This window comes from Mauremys reevesii, linkage group 5 (genome assembly GCF_016161935.1).
Source record: "Mauremys reevesii isolate NIE-2019 linkage group 5, ASM1616193v1, whole genome shotgun sequence".
Classification (NCBI taxonomy): Eukaryota; Metazoa; Chordata; order Testudines; family Geoemydidae; genus Mauremys; species Mauremys reevesii.
The window spans coordinates 89,469,969-89,489,799 of record NC_052627.1 but is presented as its reverse complement, the minus strand read 5'-3'; the positions used below and the strand labels follow the sequence as shown (position 1 = coordinate 89,489,799).

The window sequence follows — 19,831 nt, the reverse complement described above, 5'->3', positions numbered from 1 at the left end:
CCTCTTCCCGCAGCATCTGAAAGCTGCATGGGGGCTGCTGGGAGCTACAGGGTGACCATATTTCCCAAAGAGAAAATGGGACACCCCCAGCTGCTCACCCGAGGGGTCTCTCCCCTCCCCCCCGCGAAACTGTTGCCCATCACTGGAACCCTGAGGAGGGCCCCCTCAGGAGTCTGTCACTTGTCGCTAGAACCTTGCAGGGGGCCCCCTGTATCTGCTGTCACCGGAACCCTGCCAGGGCTCCGCGGGCTGCCAGCTACAGAGTTCCACAGTCCATAGGGCTGAAGCAGAGAATGTCATGGAGGTCTCTGGAACTCACGGATTCCGTGACCTCTGTGACATAAACATAGCCTTATTTATAGGTTCTTTAACGTTAAAGCTAACTTTGCTGCAAACTTAGGTGGCCTATGCTTATTTATGATGTTACACTTCATTGTTAGTATGTTGTACATAAATGGTTAATTCTAACACTTTCCCACTCCTTTCTGCATTTATCCTGTGCACTGAATAAGGTGGTGTCCTGTGGAAAACCTAGTATGTGATCATGGAATTAAAGACCATATCATAATTCATACTCAAGGGAGCTGAATTAAGCTTGCACAGGCAACCTAAATACTGGCATTCCCTAACTTTCAAGTGCTTGACTTAGCAAACTCAATAACATTATTTTAACACAGGCTTTTGGCATGAAATTTCCTAAGGTTGATTGTAACAAGCCTCTGATCATGTTTCATCAGCAGGATCTGAACCATGAACCTTCAGCACTGCTAGTACTTTAGCTTCAGGACTAACTCTGATAGCTGGCAGCAGCAGCAGACTTATCTCAGAAGGTGGATGGAGTGTGGGGACAGGACCAAGGGGCGGTTGGGGGAAATGTGGTCTGGTTGTATCTCCCCACTTTGGGAGTCATAGGAACTCCAGCCCCTTCTGGTACCCCCAAGAGGGATAAATGTTGCAATGTGCTGGGTCCATGTGTGTATGTGTAAGGCACACGCAACCTTAATTTTGGCTTTTCCTGACTTGAATATTTAACTATGCAATTTTAATGTTCTCCAACAATTTATTTTTATGGAATTCTCAAATAAGAGATAAAAAGCATGTTTCCCTTTGTTCTACTAATGAAAACAAATGTATTAAAGCTGGTTGGAGTTTAATTAAGTTTTGCAGCCATTCAAAAGCAAAACATACTTTTTAATTTAAAAAAATGAGATATTATCATTGGAATATTCCAGATCCTCGGTTGGTGTAAACCAGCTCAGCTACACTGACTTCAAGGAGAGATGCCAATTTACACAGCTAAGAATCTAGACCCAATATTCTTTTTCACAAGATCCTTCTATGTCTGTAGGCCAATTTTTGTTCTTTTTAGTTAGTCCAATAAAATGCCACCAACAGCTTGTTGTTTGTTTTTCTTTGTGATTGGGCCAGCAGAACTGACACTTCTAAATAAAGTACAAACGACAGAATTGCAACAGGTCAAAAAACATGCCAGCAAGCAAACAATACATTATATGGTAAATCACAGACAGACGCACAGAGAATGACCAGCATTTCATCCATATTTCTTCAGGCAACTAAGGAACTGCAGGAGCATAATATAACTAATACGTGTACTAAGAAACAGTTCTGCCACCTCTTTAAAAAACAGCCTTTTACACTCACAATTTGTCTCCTAATGGTGTGTTTGTAATGTTTCATACATATCAGCAGGTTGCACGGGCAACTGGCCTTCGTGATCCACAAATAACTTGACTGTGAATGAAACCCTTTATCTGAAACAAAAGTCTTTATAACACATCAGCATGAACTTTTCAAAACTTTTGGTAAACAGCTAAAACCCTCCAAACTAGTCAAGGTATATTATGCAGACAGAGAGCTCAGTTTTCAAATGCCTAAATTATGAGATCCAGCTCCATACTAGTACAAAAATATTTAGATGATTAGGAGCACATCTCAAACTCCACTGTTCAAAGATTATGTCTGCAATGTGAAAACAAAGAATTGCTTTTTCAAAATACAACCTATTTGTACTTGGACTTTCATTTATCATTTTTTATTTGTTTGTTTCCTTGAACATCCTGACATTTGCTTCTACTTAGCAAACCTACAAACACACACAGCACTGGAAAAAAGTAAGGAAATCTATGTATAAAATATGGAAATATGGTTAGAATTTAACGTTACTTGGTGAATACTGTGAAGAGCTTACTCCAGTCCAATGAGCTATGTAATCCAGTCTCTATTTGTACTAGCAACTTTGATGGACTGTGAGACTGTAGAGGGCAATGAACAAAGTTTCTGTGCAAATCAGAAAGCAGTTTCCCTGCTGATTCTTCATGAAATTAAATGTTAAATAATTCAGCCCCTCCCCATTTTCTTTCTTTGTTAGTCACAATTAAAGAAAATTATAAAACAGTGATTCGAAACATGGATCAACAGAAGAAAAACTTAAACATGAAGATGGAGTTCTGCACAGCAAGGTTCGGTCTGCACAATATCCAACAGTGAATACCACTGAGGTCATTTGGAAACATTATATTAGCACAAGACAATCAGCATGCAGTGAAAAAACTGTCATAGAAATGGAATGCAAGAAATATAGAACACACACACACACACACACACACACACACCTAGAAACTTAAGGGCAAAATGGGCAAACTACAAGCAGTATGCCACTAACAGTAATATCGCTAATCCAAGTCCCACTGAAATCAATGGAAAGGCTCTAACCATCTTCACTGGGCTTTGGAGCAGCGTGTAAGTGCATGATACTTGTGTAACTACATTAAGGTGGAACATGCACCTCCCATTCTTGCACTCACAAAAATAATCTTCAGAGCTTCTATACATGTGGAAATGTACTGGCATAATTATTTTGGTATAATTATACTGCTATAGTTAGAGCAATATAAATCCCCGTGTGGACACGCTTATTCCAGAATAAGAGTGTCATTTTATGATTAATTTATACTGTTCCCAGAGTGACAAACATGGAGAGTTACATTGATATAACTACAGTGGTAAAATTATGCCAGAAACTTAGACTGTTAGTACTTTGGGGCAGGGACTGGCTTTTTGTTCTGTGTGTCACCTAACACAATGGTCTATGACTGAGGCTCCTAAGCACTAATGCAGTACAAATAATAATTATACCTGCGAACAGGCAGATGAACCCATGGTAGATGGCAACACAGCCCCCTTTCCATTCTGAAATACTACTCTTCTGCTACAGTTCTAGTGTTTACAATCTTTTTTAACAATTTTTAAGTATGTGGCAAGGACAACTGCAAGTTATTACTTGGCTATTCTACAGAACACACTAATAAGTTATAGTGTTTGCCAAAAAGGTCTCACTATGCTTATTATTTCAGTAAAAAATGTTAGTTTTAGACACAACTCTTTTTTTATGATAGACTGGGCAGTTTCTAGCATTCACAACTTTGTGGTTCGCTGAACATGTTTCCAGGATTAATTTTGACTTTCCAAGGTCAACTTTACACAGATCAATGTAAGAAAATTGGGGAAAAGATTACTTTATGAAAACATACAAACTTAACTACTCTTTAACATAAAAAACAAATTACAGAACTTTCACCAGACTCAGCACTATTCAGGATAACCTGTCAGCATTTGGCTTTTGTGCACATCAGTGATGGAATAATCTACAGGAAATCCTCATGCTTATTCACATACCCTAACCACCACAGACAAGTCACGCTATTTCTATGCTTTCTTTAGGTACAAATTTCATACCTACTGTTTTTTCATTGCACTGAAATATAAACTCACCTGTTATTTTTTGCAGTAAGGAAGACAGTTCTGGTTCATCACAAAGAGTCTGGACTAATGCCTTTTTCACCTCTCCTTCAGCTTTATCCAGCTCTTTTCCAGCTTTGATTTCCCCAACCACAGAGTAAATATACACCAGCAAGACAAGGAAGTCTTCAGAGGTATAGTCATTAGCCGTCCTCTCATTATGAGACTTGATCATAGGCAATAACTGGTTCAAAACACTGGGTATCTCTGAATCACCAATATTCTGAAAACAGAGAAGAGAAGATCTTGGTTTCCATAATATAAACAGGTCATTTTTTGTCACCATCAGACAGATGCTGCTGCCTATGTGTGGGAACAGCTCTACTGAGTTCTTCTGCAAGGCAGCTCAACTGTTTTCAGATTCTTCCTGAAGACCATTTCTTCCACACTGCCACCAAAAAACAAACCAAGTAATTTATTTAAAACAAATCCAAGCACTGTCTCCTCCATTATGCCATGAACTAACCTTTATGGAGCACTGCATAATCTCATTGATGTTGCCCCTCTCCTTCTGTTATTCCCTTCACTGCATCAAATTTGTAAGCTCCTTGGGGCAAGGACTGTGTCCTCTCACCTGGACTGTGAGACGCCTAGCACACCCTTGGGAGTACTTGCAGAGTAACACATTCCTCAGCATAAGTAATGGTGATGGACTCGGGCCCTAGAAGTTTTTCTGTCTGTGTTAACCTATCTGAATATTTTCCAGTTTTTCAATTAGAGTTTCTTTCAGACACAATTACTATGTATTATACACACACAAAATCTTAAAGAAGACTTTGCAACCTTAATAAAAGCAAGTACTCAAAAGTTAGGAAATGCCAGAATTAAAGTTGCCTGTGATGCTTTAATCTGACTCCCTGTTGCATTATGCATTATGCTAGTCTTCCTCCCCGTCCCCCGGAGCATGTTCAGTCACTCTGTGAGGATAGTGCATGTGCTATCTGGTCAGCACTATGACCTGGGAGGGGTTGGAGCATACTCAGTAAGGACAAACTCTTCAGAGACTTCAGCTTCTAATACTGAAGAAGTCTCTGTGCACAAACTACAATTTTTCAAAGACTTATAAATTGGACAAGTCTGAAGCTGGATCTGCCTGACTGTTCAGGCATAGCAGTGTACCTGGAAAGAATCTAACCCATGGTGGTTTTTAATTGTTAGCTTAGCTTTAATTCTGTAAAATTCACTGTGTTCTTGGAAAGCAGTATGTTTTTGGTGACACAAATTATTTCACGTGTATGTATACACTGATGTTGTTATTTCAGATCACTATTGATCCTAAAATGGAAGATGACACAACTGAAGAAAAACAGTTGTAAAGAGCTGCATGGAGGAAGCCATCTGCAGTGAACAACAACAAGTTTTTATTGGTCCCATAAACACCAATAAAAAATCAGGCACAAATTCTCAAACAGAATAAGTTCTTTTTTGCACGCACCCTGTTTAAGTGTACATGTCCTCTAAAACGGATGTGTTGCTTGGGAACATACAAAATAGAGCATGCTCATCTCTTAGCATGAGAGCACATAAAGGAACCTAAAATAAGTATGTGCAAAATTGCACACAAACTTGATTGAAATTTTGGCCCGGACTTTTAAAGGTATTTAGGCATTGCGGTGTTCAGCATTGCAACAGCTAACTAATTCAGGAACCTATGTCTCATGTTCAAATGTGATTTAGGCACTTAGGAGCCTAAATCCCATTGACTGTCAATGACTAAATGTGTTTAAAAATCTGAGCCTTTCCACCTATATTTACATAACATTTACTAAAGGAAGGGTATAAATTAAACTTAACAACAACACGTCTTCAAAGAAAAAGGAAAGAAATAATAACAAGCAGCTACAATCAACTGTTAAGTTAAAAACATGCATTTGGATTTTTGGATTATGATCTATTTTGAAATGTTTTTTCTTCTCTCTTGGGAAATGGTGTTACAGTGGATTTCAAATTTAAATGCCAAATTTAAAAGGCTATTGTGTGTAAACAGGCCAGTTGGACTGTAACCTCCATGAAATAAGGGCCAAGCCACCTCTTTTCCAACCAGAATACCACAGAGAGATGGGAAATTTGTCTCAAACAAAACCCTTGGCAGTTTGTCATTATCTAACCACCTCTAACATGATTAAGGAGCTCTCTGTGCCTCGTTACAATCAATCAATTACGCTGATTGAACAGCTCCTAAAACACAAGTTTTAAAAATGCAACTGCACATGACCCAAATTTCCTGCTGGCAATGTTGGCCTCAGGTTAGCCCTGTTTGTCTATCATCAAGGGAGCCAATAAAAACAGGTCAATCCTAAACTTTCCAAAGCCTCCATAAAGAACGCTCACGATGTTCAAGTCGGCACCAACGTAGAATCAGACACTACCACCCTCTCCTCAATTGCATTGTTTGGACATTTTAAGCCTATGATTGAACATTCTTCAGACTCCAAAGAGAGTTAGTGATAGATATTTTTCCCTTTCCCCTCACCCCTTCCTTTCTCTTTCTTAAAAAAAAAACAACAACCTTGAGCTGAGCAATAATTTACTATCCCTAAAGGCAAATGAACTGATGTCAGTTTGCTGACTTCTGCTAAGGGTCTGTTTTTGGTAGACTGGAGAATACAAGAGAAAGTAAAAATATAGTTTTCAATTTCCAAAGAGTGAACATGGTATTGTGCTTCAAAAATTACATTTAAAACTGACTTCAAGAATCTACAGCACTGAAGAAGGAGTATAATAGATAATAAAAAGAAAATATTTTGCCCTTCTGTAGAACTTTTCAACCAAGGACAATTATTGTAAATATTAATTAAGCCTATGTAAATCTTGTCCAGTAGGCATCATTACACACCTTTTCTAATTTGGGAAGCTGAAGTTCGGAGTGGTTCAGTGACTTACAGAAAAGTTTGTAGAAGCTCAAGTCTCCATTCATTTATTGTCGTCCCACAACACCACAAAAGCTGGTGGCAATTTATGTATTGTCCCCACTATGAGATTTCAGCAGAAATTGTTACATAAGATCTTTGCAACATGTACAAAATTCATAAGATCACAGAAGCTAGAGCAGGAAAACACTAGTCCACCCAGTCCCATCTCTTACAAATCCATACCATTAGATGGCATGTGTATGTTTTACCTCTTTAATAGAGGTTTGCTTGTGTCAATGACAGAGGTGGACAGGAAAGGTAGGTTAGTGAGTGCTGGGAGGACCAGAATCTGAGACAGCTTTTTCTGTTTCCTCTTTGGAAGGAACAGAAATTGTCAAGAAGTGAACCTTTTCCCCCAAATTAAGACATTCAGAAATATTTTATAATACGTAGTATGCTCCAAAGGTAAAAGTATATATTTCTCTCCTGATACTAGCTCTGAAGTGCCATGCTGTTGAGTGCAGTATAACCAGATGAGCATCTGATGTGTTCAGTTTCCTAATGTTGCAGTACATGATTTATAACGTCTCATCCAATTTTCAGTTGGCTTTTGCAAAAAGTTTTAGATGGGAAATTTAAGATGCAGTTGTGTAATATAACCCATTGTCAACAATACCACCTACATATTCATGTTTCAAAATGGCATATTAATTTTTTTATTCTAATTTTGAATAATGTTTAATTTATTATATCTTTGTAGCAAATGTCAAACAGACTTTGTAAGTAAAAACTGATATGAATAGCTTGTGTCTGTGTCCCATGTATGTAGAATGGATTTTCTCAGAACTACTCAATGATAAATCTGTCCTAAGCAAACCAAATTTGTGTTAGTCTGCGGTATGCAACTCTTCTGCTGCTGCTTGTTCTCTTTTTGATTATTCTCAAAATAGGTAAATTTACAATCCATCCTCCCGCCCCCTCCCCAACCCACCCCCACAAAAAAAAACACACACACACACACTGAAAACAGGACTGCATTATCATCCTACCATGACCCTGAAGGCCACATTTTCTATGCATGAAAAGGAACACCTTGCCTCCACTTATTTTTAATGGGTCAGTGTAGTTCTTGGAGGCTGATATTTCAGCATGCAATTCTCCAATCTCCATCTTCATCCAAGCCTTTAGATTAAATGAAGACAGAACTGAGCATGTATTCCAAGGGCTTCACCCTTATATTAAAAATGATGGCTGCATTGCAGAACTCCATGGACATGCACATACACAGAGTCCCACAGACCCCAAAGAGGGGGCAGATCTCTGCAGTTGACTGACAATGTGTCACTGAGGTCCTTAGAGGGAGCCACATGGGTTTGGGGTGGAATGGCATTGCCCTCCTTAGAGAACATCCAGACCCCTTCATCCACAAGGAACACCTTCTTTTCATTCCTCCTCTACCATGCCCTATGGCAGTTCCATGGGAGCTCCTGCAGTGGTAACCTCAGTAAGAATAGAGACCCAGTCAGGGTAAGAAGGAACTCACTCTTTTCAGCTGCTCAGCAGGTCATGACCTCAGAGATGCTCCAGATCTATTCAACACCCCGATATTTGTCCTATTAGAATGTAGCTCCCCCGTGTGAGAGTAATGGGCCTGTGTACCTCCTACTCTCATTAAACCAGGTCAGGATTTAGCCCTTATAGAGTGACTGCAATGAGATACGTCTAGTGTGACTTAACATACAACAAAACATTCAAAATAAGATCTTACCAAGTAAATTATGCTTCTCAAGATAAGACACAAGAAGCCACTGCAGTTTATTATTTATGTAGCATTCTATAAATAAAAGCATCTTCTTTGTATCTTTTGATTTTAAATGCTTGGAGAAGGGCATCGGGGCGGGAGGGAGCGAAAGAGAAAAGGGAAAGCAAAAACACACACACACACACACCCTTAAAAATATAGCTCTTAACCTGACAAGGTCCAAATGTGAAAGACACAATTATTCACATAGGGCATTCAAAATAAGGATGGATTCTTCTCTTTAGTTGAAATATATTTGGTTTCTGCCTCTCTGATGTAAATAATTTACAGCAAAATATTATCAAGTTTGAGTGGAATGGAATTAAATTTGGGTCTAATCAGAAGGCTGTCCTCATAGCGAGGAGATTTGAGAGGTATGCACTCACTCCCACCTCTAACACAAAACTTTTTAAGTTTTCAAAAACCCTTCAATTATGCCATAATCTGCAAGATCTTTCCCAAATGCAATTTACCTGTTTAATCTGAGAAGATATTACAGACATCCTGACCATGCCCTCACTTCTCATAATGTCTGAGATTGAATGCAAGAAATCAGGCAGGGTCCCAAGTACTGAGCAGGGAACCTAACACAGAGGCAAGACATTTAACTTCCCTGTCTCAACCCCAGGTTTACACAAGTGTTGGATTGACAGGCTCCAGCTTTGTGGACAGAATGGAGAAAAGCCCAATCCCAGCAGTTGCGGAGATAAAAAGGAAGCAGATGAGGCATCCAGCAATCTTGCAGTGGCTTGAGGGCAGAGGGGTGGTAGGTGCTGCTGAAGAAGGCTATTTCCAGGTAGAAAGATACAAATAACTAAGAGTGAAGGCAGAGATGGCTCTGTATTCTGCTGTGGAGATGACTGGAGTTGTGACTGATCAGCTTGCTGCTCTTGGGGCCAGTAAAGAGAGAATACTGCTCCTGGTGAAGGGCAATGGTTCTAGCATGATCCTCAGGCTTAGCCGGACTCCTCTGTCTTTACTCTTATTGCCCTCTCCCCCTGGAGGCTGCTCCTTAAGCTGTCAACCCTGCCTTCCTCCAAAGCTGAGTGCTTGCTGGCCATTTCATCCCTTTAAACACTGGCATTTGGGAGCGATACCTAAAAACTTCTGAGATTCAGGTTTCCCCACTCTCATCATTTCCTCTACGGTGAAACTTTGCTTGAGGCTGCCTATTTCAGTCTAGTTTAGGGCCTTGCCTGTCAAAGGATGCTGGTCCCTATCTCTCTCCTGTTATCTCTTCCCAATGTCACCCCCCCACCCCAATAATCCTACACACAATCTCAAATTAAACTGGTACATGGCATTTAAAATGCAAACACAATCACACCGATTGGAGGTTTAATTAAAGAAAGGGAAATGTTGATTGGGGCACAAAGAAAATGCTGACACACTGTAAAAATTAGGTTTTAGCACTGAGCCAATAACTCCTGAGATCTATTCCCAGCTGTGCCACTAAATCACAGTACTATATGAAATTGAGCAAGTCAATAAACCAGTTTGGGCAGAATTTTCAGAAGGGGCCAGCAGCTCTCAACGAGCACTTCTGAAAATCCAGCCACTTCTTTAGTTGCCTAAATGGGAGCTGAGATTATTTAAAAATCTGGCCCATGCGCTTCAGATTCCACATAAAACAAGATACTTGCGTACAATATCTTACAAGAGTGATGTGATAATGACAGTGCTTTGCAGACTTAACTAGTGGAAGATGAAAAGCTCCTTGTAATTTCTAGAGCTAGTTGGAAAATGTTATTTCAAATTTTCTGTGGAAATTCAAATACTTTAATATTTTGGCCAAACTGCAAACAATTTCAATTAAGAAATGCTGCTATAGTGCGTTGTTGTGCTTATAGTTCAGAAGCCTCATGCACCCATTCTCTTCTATAGGCTAGGCTCCTTGTATGGACTACTCCTATTATAGACCACGGTCACACTTCATGGTGAGAGGAGATGGTTGCATCATGCGAGCCTGCAGCCATGGTGCATCATGCAACACGCAGTCTGGCTGGGGAGCCCCAGCCCACAGAGGAGAATGGGGAGATGAGACAACTGAATTATAGCTCCACGAGGCACTGCAGCAGCAGAGTCAAATCCAAATAGTTTGTTTCCAGCTGAAATATTTCAGTTTTCAATTGTTTAGTTTCTCTTTAAAAATTTATGTGGAAAGCAAAAACTTATAGGAAAAAAAAGTATTTGGTCAAAGACCCAATTTTCTGCCAAAAAAACTGTTTTGGTGGAAAATTTTCAGCCAGCCCTACGAGGCACAACACTCAGAATCTAATTTAAACAACAAAAGAGTTTTAAAAATTCAGCATTATTAATAAACTCTGTTCTTAACCTGCCCTGCCTTGTCTAAGTTTGCCACCTGACATAACTGGTGATAAATGAGTGGAATTCTATTGACTTCTATGGAGCTACATCTATTTACACCAACAGAAGATATGGGCTAGGGTAGCTATCTAAGGCCTGATAGAGAAAAAAAAATACAGAAAAGAATACTGGATCTTTTATGTTGTTGATGTTTACTGCATAACAGAGTGACCTATCAAAGGGAAATAATAACTCATTGCACTAAGCTAAAAGCATTAAACTTATAAACTCCTGGCCAGTGGTTTTCTTGACTGTTTCTCTTCTACAATTCCTAGCACGCTGTTGACACATAAATAATAGTTAACACACAATAATGAAAGCATTTGAAACAAGCTGCTCAAGCCACAACATTTTGTAACAAAAGGATGGAACAGTATTTTGAGATATTACGGACAGATCTAGCTGATCTTCATGCCCTGAAAAAGATTATTTTCAGATTTGGTTATGCTGCATAACCAGTTATGGAAGTATACGTCATTACTTTTTTACCTAATTTCCAGAGACCATACCAAACCTTTTTTGAACAGTATAATTAATACTGCCTTTTACTTCCTTTCTCTCCCACCTCGCTCTCCCTGCCTCTCCAGAACTCCCCAATTGCTTAAGTGGCAATTTCCTGCTTTCATTAAACTCACATCATCTTCAATCATTTCTTGTTTCTCTTTAGTTATATGCCTGTCAGATTCAGTTGTTAATTGTTATACCATACCTGCAAGGCTTAAACATGTGTTCTAATAAAAAATTAAATACCCTTAGTTGTCCAACACAAAGGCTCATCATAAACTTACAAATAATTAATCTGCTAGTAGACACAGTACAAAAATCAATCCATCTCAGGGAGTTATGCTGTCTGGCAACGTATCATTGTATCACAATGTCCAGTTTCTCTTGGTTTCTATTTGGAAACAATATAAGTTTACAGCTGTGTTAAGATATTTTAATGAGTTCATGGGGGCCCAATAGCAACAGGATGCTAAAAAAAAAAAAAAAAGGAGATATAAAAGAAGTCTGGATTTTATTAGGCAAATCTCTGCTAGCATAACCACCATTTTACTTAAAACCCTGAGGGTATGTGTACACTGCAATAAAACACCCGGGGCTGGCCTGTGTCAGTTGACTTGGGCTCGTGGGGATCGGGCTGCGAAGCTATAAAATTGCAGTGGAGACACCTCAGAGCAGGCTGGGGCCTGGGCTCTGGAATCCCATGAAGGGAGAGGGTCCCAGAGCCCAGGCTCCAGTCCGAACTTGGATGTCTACACTGCAACTTTATAGCCCCACAAGCCCAAGTTGGCTGACAGAGGCCAGCCATGGGTGTTTTACTGAAGCATAGACATACCCTGAATGTCCAACAGAAGAGAATCATTGACCAGGAAACAATTAATGTGGGCTTCAGTCCAACCCTGCTAGGTCAAAAGCCTTTAGCCATGATGGCTTTCCATAGGGCATGCTTAGAATAACCATGAATCAGCAAGGTGAGCAAATCTGTCAGAAATATGGGGGGAAGCAACATGTAAACTACCAGCTGCAAGGGGGCTATAGATTTACGTGATGGGAATATGAGAGCAACAGTGAACTGCAGCCAAGGAACATTAGGCTAAGAGTAATGGGTGCTTCGATACTATATTATAGGCCCATTACTAGACAAAGATGGTAAAAGAGAAAGAAGAGTTACATAAATATTTCTGTTTTGTATTTGGAAAAAAACAGGATGTACCACATGAGGACAATTAATTACTTTCCAGTCCATTAGTAAGTGAGGAGGAGGGTAGACAACATTTACTAGGGATAATAATTTTTTAAATCATCACCCCCAGGTAACTTGCACCCAAGAGTCCTAAAACATTTGACTGAGAAGCATCTCTGGCCCACAAAGTTAATTTTTAATACGTCTAGGAATACCGGGGAAACTCCAGATGACTGAAGAGTGCTAATGTTGTGCCATTATCTAAAAGATTAAGTGGGGTGACCCGGAAAACTATAGGCCAGTAAGCCTGACATCAATCCTGGGCAAAATAATGGAAAAAGCTGATACAGTATTCAACTGATAAAGAATTAAAGGAGTATAGTTAATGGCAGTCAACATGGTTTTATGGAAACAGGTCTTGTTTAACAAACCTGATTTCATTCTTTGATTAGATTACACTTTCACTTGATAAAAGGTAATTATGTAGATGAAACATTCTTAGGGGTATACGGTGCATAAGGTGTTTGACTTAGTACCTCATGGCATTCTGATTAAAAAAATAACACTATACAATATCAATAGAGCACATATTAAATGGATTAAGTGCTGGCTAACGGACCGATTGCAAAAAGTAGGTGTCAGTGGGGAATTATAATTGAATGGGATCAGTCCAACACTAGGCCCAATGCTATTTAACATTTTCATAGATGATCTTGAAATAAATATAAGAACAGGGGCTGCTAACAGGGAGTTTCGCAAGGGAGTTTGGGAAGGGGAGTGGGAGCCCCTTGTTGGTCCTAACCCTTCCCCTGTAGTCCCCTTAAAACCTATAAACCAAACCACATTTCAAAACCTCTTTCTGTAAACCACCCTTCCATTAACTAGGAGACAATGCAGGCAGAAACCCAGCAGCAGAGTGGGGGCTATCCAGTTTATTGCACTGAGTGTTGCATGTATGATTACCTGCCCTGTGGGCGGGTGGCATATGTGTGCAGTCGGTGCAAGTAGCTCCTGGCCCTCAGAGACCATGTACGGACTTTGGAGGCCAGAGTGGAGGAACTGGATGAGCTAAGAGAGGCAGAGAGGTATGTTGATGAGGCTTTCCGGGATACTGTAGAATTGTCCCACCTCCGCTCAGACAGCCCCTGCGCTGTTGAGGAGGAAGAACGGCCCAGGGAAGCAGAGCAGTCAATGGGAGCAGAGGGAAACCTTCCCGTAGTTGGGACCCTCCTTCCAGATGGTGCTGGGGTTGCCTCTCGCACTGAGGTTACCTCTCCGGGGGAGGGAACTCCAGTTTCTAGGAAAAGGCAGGTGTTAGTAATGGGAGATTTGATTATTAGAAACGTAGATAGCTGGGTTTGTGATGACCAAGAGAACCATATGGTGACTTGCCTGCCTGGTGCGAAGGTTGCGGATCTCTCAAGGCATCTAGACAGACTTATGTGTAGTGCTGGGCAGGAGCCGGTGGTCATGGTACATGTAGGTACCAATGACATAGGGAAGGGTAGGAGAGATGTCCTGGAAGCCAAATTTAGGCTGCTAGGGAAAAGACTGAAATCCAGGACCTCTATGGTGGCATTCTCAGAAATGCTCCCAGTTCCTCGCGCAGAGCCGGGTAGGCAGGCAGAGCTTCAGAGTCTCAATGCGTGGATGAGACAATGGTGTAGAGAGGAGGGGTTCACGTTCATTAGGAACTGGGGAAAATTCTGGGATGGGAGGAGCCTATACAGGAGAGATGGGCTCCACCTAAACCAAAGTGGAACCAGACTGCTGGCACTAAACATTAAAAAGGTTGTAGAGCAGTTTTTAAACTAGGAGATGGGGGAAAGCCGACTGCTGCAGAGGAGCATGTGGATCGGACACAGACTTCTCTTAGGGGAGAGTCTGATGACAGAGAATCTCCAGGTTATAGACAGGAGCAGAGGACGGAAGAGGATAACGTAAGGGCCGGATCAGATGATAAACAGTAACATAAAAAAGAATCTGGCACATCAGAAAAGGGCAGACAAATAAACAGGGACAAGTTTTTAAAGTGCTTGTACACAAATGCTAGAAGTCTAAATAATAAGATGGGTGAACTAGAGTGCCTTGTGATAAAGGAGGATATTGATATAATAGGCATCACAGAAATCTGGTGGACTGAGAGCAATCAATGGGACACAATCATTCCGGGGTACAAAATATATCGGAAGGACAGAACAGGTCATGCAGGGGGAGGTGTGGCATTATATGTGAAAGAAAATGTAGATTCAAATGAAGTAAAAATCTTAAGCGAATCCACATGTTCCATAGAATCTCTATGGATAGAAATTTCATGCTCTAATAAAAATATAACATTAGGGATCTATTATCGACCACCTGACCAGGACAGTAATAGTGATGATGAAATGCTAAGGGAAATTAGAGAGGCTATCAAAATTAAGAACCCAATAATAGTGGGAGATTTCAATTATTCCCATATTGACTGGGAACATTTCACTTCAGGACGAAATGCAGAGATAAAATTTCTTGATACTTTAAATGACTGCTTCATGGAGCAGCTGGTACGGGAACCCACAAGGGGAGAGGCAACTCGAGATTTAATCCCGAGTGGAATGCAGGAGCTGGTCCAAGAGGTAACTATAGCAGGACCACTTGGAAATAGTGACCATAATACAACATATATTGTCGATGATTCTCTTCTGTTGGACTCATTCAGCATCCCTGTGGTGGGAAGAACACCTCAACAACCCAACACTGTGGCATTTCATTTCAAAAGGGGGAACTATACAAAAATGAGGGGGTTAGTTAAACAAAAGTTAAAAGGTACAGTGACTAAAGTGAAATCCCTGCAAGTTGCATGGGCCCTTTTTAAAGACACCATAATAGAGGCCCAACTTCAATGTATACCCCAAATTAAGAAACACAGTAAAAGAACTAAAAAAGAGCCACCGTGGCTTAACAACCATGTAAAAGAAGCAGTGAGAGATAAAAAGACTTCCTTTAAGAAGTGGAAGTCAAATCCTAGTGAGGCAAATAGAAAGGAGCACAAACACTGCCAACTTAAGTGCAAGAGTATAATAAGAAAAGCCAAAGAGGAGTTTGAAGAACGGCTAGCCAAAAACTCCAAAGGTAATAACAAAATGTTTTTTAAGTACATCAGAAGCAGGACGCCTGCTAAACAACCAGTGGGGCCCCTTGACGATCGAAATAAAAAAGGAGCGCTTAAAGACGATAAAGTCATTGCGGAGAAACTAAATGGATTCTTTGCTTCAGTCTTCACGGCTGAGGATGTTAGGGAGATTCCCAAACCTGAGCTGGCTTTTGTAGGTGACAAATCTGAGGGACTGTCACAGATTGAAGTGTCACTAGAGGAGGTTTTGGAATTAATTGATAAACTCAACATTAACAAGTCACCGGGACCAGATGGCATTCACCCAAGAGTTCTGAAAGAACTCAAATGTGACGTTGCGGAACTATTAACTAAGGTTTGTAACCTGTCCTTTAAATTGGCTTCGGTACCCAATGACTGGAAGTTAGCTAATGTAACACCAATATTTAAAAAGGGCTCTATAGGTGATCCCGGCAATTACTGACCGGTTTAAGTCTAACGTCGGTACCGGGCAAATTAGTCGAAACAATAGTTAAGAATAAAATTGTCAGACATATAGAAAAACAAACTGTTGAGCAATAGTCAACATGGTTTCTGTAAAGGGAAATCGTGTCTTACTAATCTATTAGAGTTCTTTGAAGGGGTCAACAAACATGTGGACAAGGGGGATCCGGTGGACATAGTGTATTTAGATTTCCAGAAAGCCTGTGACAAGGTCCCTCACCAAAGGCTCTTACGTAAATTAAGCTGTCATGGGATAAAAGGGAAGGTCCTTTCATGGATTGAGAACTGGTTAAAAGACAGGGAACAAAGGGTAGGAATTAATGGTAAATTCTCAGAATGGAGAGGGGTAACTAGTGGTGTTCCCCGAGGTTCAGTCCTAGGACCAATCCTATTCAATTTATTCATAAATGATCTGGAGAAAGGGGTAAACAGTGAGGTGGCAAAGTTTGCAGATGATACTAAACTGCTCAAGATAGTTAAGACCAAAGCAGATTGTGAAGAACTTCAAAAAGATCTCACAAAACGAAGTGATTGGGCAACAAAATGGCAAATGAAATTTAATGTGGATAAATGTAAAGTAATGCACATTGGAAAAAATAACCCCAACTATACATACAATATGATGGGGGCTAATTTAGCTACAACGAGTCAGGAAAAAGATCTTGGAGTCATCATGGATAGTTCTCTGAAAATGTCCATGCAGTGTGCAGAGGCGGTCAAAAAAGCAAACAGGATGTTAGGAATCATTAAAAAGGGGATAGAGAATAAGACTGAGAATATATTATTGCCCTTATATAAATCCATGGTATGCCCACATCTCGAATACTGTGTATTCACACCTCAAAAAAGATATTCTAGAACTAGAAAAGGTTTAGAAAAGGGCAACTAAAATGATTAGGGGTTTGGAGAGGAAAGATTAAAGAGGCTAGGACTCTTCAGCTTGGAAAAGAGAAGACTAAGGGGGGATATGATAGAGGTATATAAAATCATGAGTGATGTTGAGAAAGTGGATAAGGAAAAGTTATTTACTTATTCCCATAATACAAGAACTAGGGGTCACCAAATGAAATTAATAGGCAGCAGGTTTAAAACAAATAAAAGGAAGTTCTTCTTCACGCAGCGCACAGTCAACTTGTGGAACTCCTTACCTGAGGAGGTTGTGAAGGCTAGGACTATAACAATGTTTAAAAGGGAAGTGAATAAATTCATGGGGTCTAAGTCCATAAATGGCTATTAGCCAGGATGGGTAAGAATGGTGTCCCTAGCCTCTGTTCGTCAGAGGATGGAGAGGGATGGCAGGAGAGAGATCACTTGATCATTGCCTGTTAGGTTCACTCCCTCTGGGGCACCTGTCATTGGCCACTGTCGGTAGTGATAGAGGGGCATGGAACAACTTCATCTTACAAAAGAGACGACCAAGATGGGGGAATATGATAGAGGTCAAAAAAATCATGAATGGTGTGAAGTGAATACTGAAGTGTTATTTACCCCTTCACCTAATGCAAGAACCCTCCCCTGCCCCCAGCCCAGGTCACCCAATGAAACTGATAGGCAGCAGGTTTAAAGTAAACAAAAGGAAGTACTTCTTGACACAATGCAGAGTCAATCTGCAGAGCTTGTTGCCAGAGGATGTGAAGGACAAAACTATAACTGGATTCAAGATAGAATTTGATAAGTTCATGGAGGATAGGACCATCAGTGGCTATTAGCCAAGATGGTTAAGGACACAACCCCCTGGCTCTGGGTGTTCTTATGTTATGTTCATAAGAATGGCCATACTGGGTCAGACCAATGGCCCATCTAGCCCAGCATTCTGTCTCCCGACAGTAGCCAATACCATATGCTTCAAAGGGAATGAACAGAAGAGGGCAACCATCAAGTGTTCCAATCCTTGTAGTCCGGTCCCAGCATCTAGCAGTCAGAGACTTAGGGACACCCAGAGCAGGGGGTTGTGTCCTTAACCATCTTGGCTAATAGCCACTGATGGTCCTATCCTCCATGAACTTATCAAATTCTATCTTGAATCCAGTGAGTGAGGTTTAGGTTGGACATAGGAAAAACTTCCTAACTGTCAAGGTGGTTAAGGAAGGTCAGAAATGGTCTAGCTAATACTCAGTCCTTCCTTGAGTGTAGGGGACTGGACTAGATGATCTCTCAAGGTCCCTTCCAGTCCTACAATTCTATGATGATTCTGTGATTTACAGATCAGACTAGATGATCTTATGATCTCACTTGGAATATTAATACTCTACAAATCTGTGAAACTACAACAGTAAAGACCTTAGAAATATTTATTAAAAATATAAATAAGGAAAAAAAATATAGCCCTGCAAGTTCACAAGCAGGATTTTAATAAAACTTTTGTGAGTTTGCATCACTGACCCTGAATTTTTGCATACATGCATTTTAATTTAGGGTAGATCTTGAATCCACTACTATTTCCCCAGTTTATTAAGGTGGATTGTGTTTTTTGTTTTTGTTTTTAATTCTCCTTTAAAATATAAGATGGGACTATATTTTGGGCAACTTGCCATTTGGAGTTAGTTGACGAAATCTTCCCCAAGCAAACTCATGTAGTGATGTAGGCTTCTCTCTTGTGAACTCAGCTAATGTTTTTCCATTTCTATCATATGGGAAGAGACTGTAAGAGGTTTATACAATTCAGCATACAATAATGTCAGGTTACCGTTGGTTAAGGACAGAAAGAAGAAAAGAGAGCATAACCTCACTAAGACATGCAATACAACACTAAGCAGGAGAAGCAACTGGTGAATAAAACTGTAAACTCTTTGGCACAGTGCTTAATAGCAGTGGGGGGAAAAACAAAACAAAAATTGTGGACTGCACAGGGGAAATCACTTAGGAACTGCACAAAGGACCAGGGAGGCCACTTTTGAAATATTGGAAATGACTCTTAGGGCTGTCATGCATTAATGAATTATAAGGGAGACTATTCATAAATACTAATGGCCCCACCTTATGGCCCTACATTGTATTTCTTCCTCCTGCTACCCATCCTGTGTTGTCTCCCTCTGTCTTCCCCCTCCTTCCTGTCTCAGCCATCTCCACTGCATTGTCTCTCACCAATATGCCCTGTCTACAGTCTCTCTCCTCTGCATCTGTCCAACCTCTAGTTTTTGGGGGATTTCTCAAACCCTCAGGAATACCTCCAGACTTTTGGCAGTGTGGCAGTCATTAGTGTCACAGCCACAGGCACCACAAACAGATTAGAATAGAGAGGAATGGAAAAATGCATCTTCTCCAGGCAGGCTGCAGACAAAATAGGTCTTGACCCCTTTGGTTCTTTGAGTTTATTAAAGCAGGTTACCTATTTGTGCAGGCTGCTGAGAGGAGAAAGGTTTGGTGAGGGTTAGATCTGGGGAGAGAAGGAGAGATTGTTAGTGAGGAATAATTTTCTTGGGCTGTTGGAAGGTAAGCAGCTGTTTAATAGCTAATTGTCCTGTACAGGAAAATATGCTTGGACCATAATGAAGCTCAGGATACTGTTTTGCTCACCATCATAGCAAAACAACAGGGCACCTTGTTTAATTTGCTGTTATTATTTTGGTCCCAATTTCTCAAACTAAAAGAAAAGCACCATTCTTCCTTTTCCTTTGCGATACCCAACTGCTGTGTTTTGCTTGCCTGCTGTGTTTTACTTACCTATGTTTTGCTTATCAGACTTTTTAACTAATATACCCAAGACTAATATT

At 40.4% G+C, this 19,831-nt stretch overlaps 1 protein-coding gene across 2 annotated transcripts in view; it reads right to left on the bottom strand.

The window, feature by feature from the left end:
* Nucleotides 1-19,831, bottom strand: part of SCFD2 (sec1 family domain containing 2) — a 306,757-nt gene that overhangs the window by 168,978 nt on the left and 117,948 nt on the right. For both annotated transcript variants that reach the window (XM_039542584.1, XM_039542583.1), the window contains exon 5: nucleotides 3,793-4,042. In XM_039542584.1, coding sequence (XP_039398518.1) covers nucleotides 3,793-4,042 — 250 coding nt within the window. The remainder of the gene's footprint in view (nucleotides 1-3,792; nucleotides 4,043-19,831) is intronic.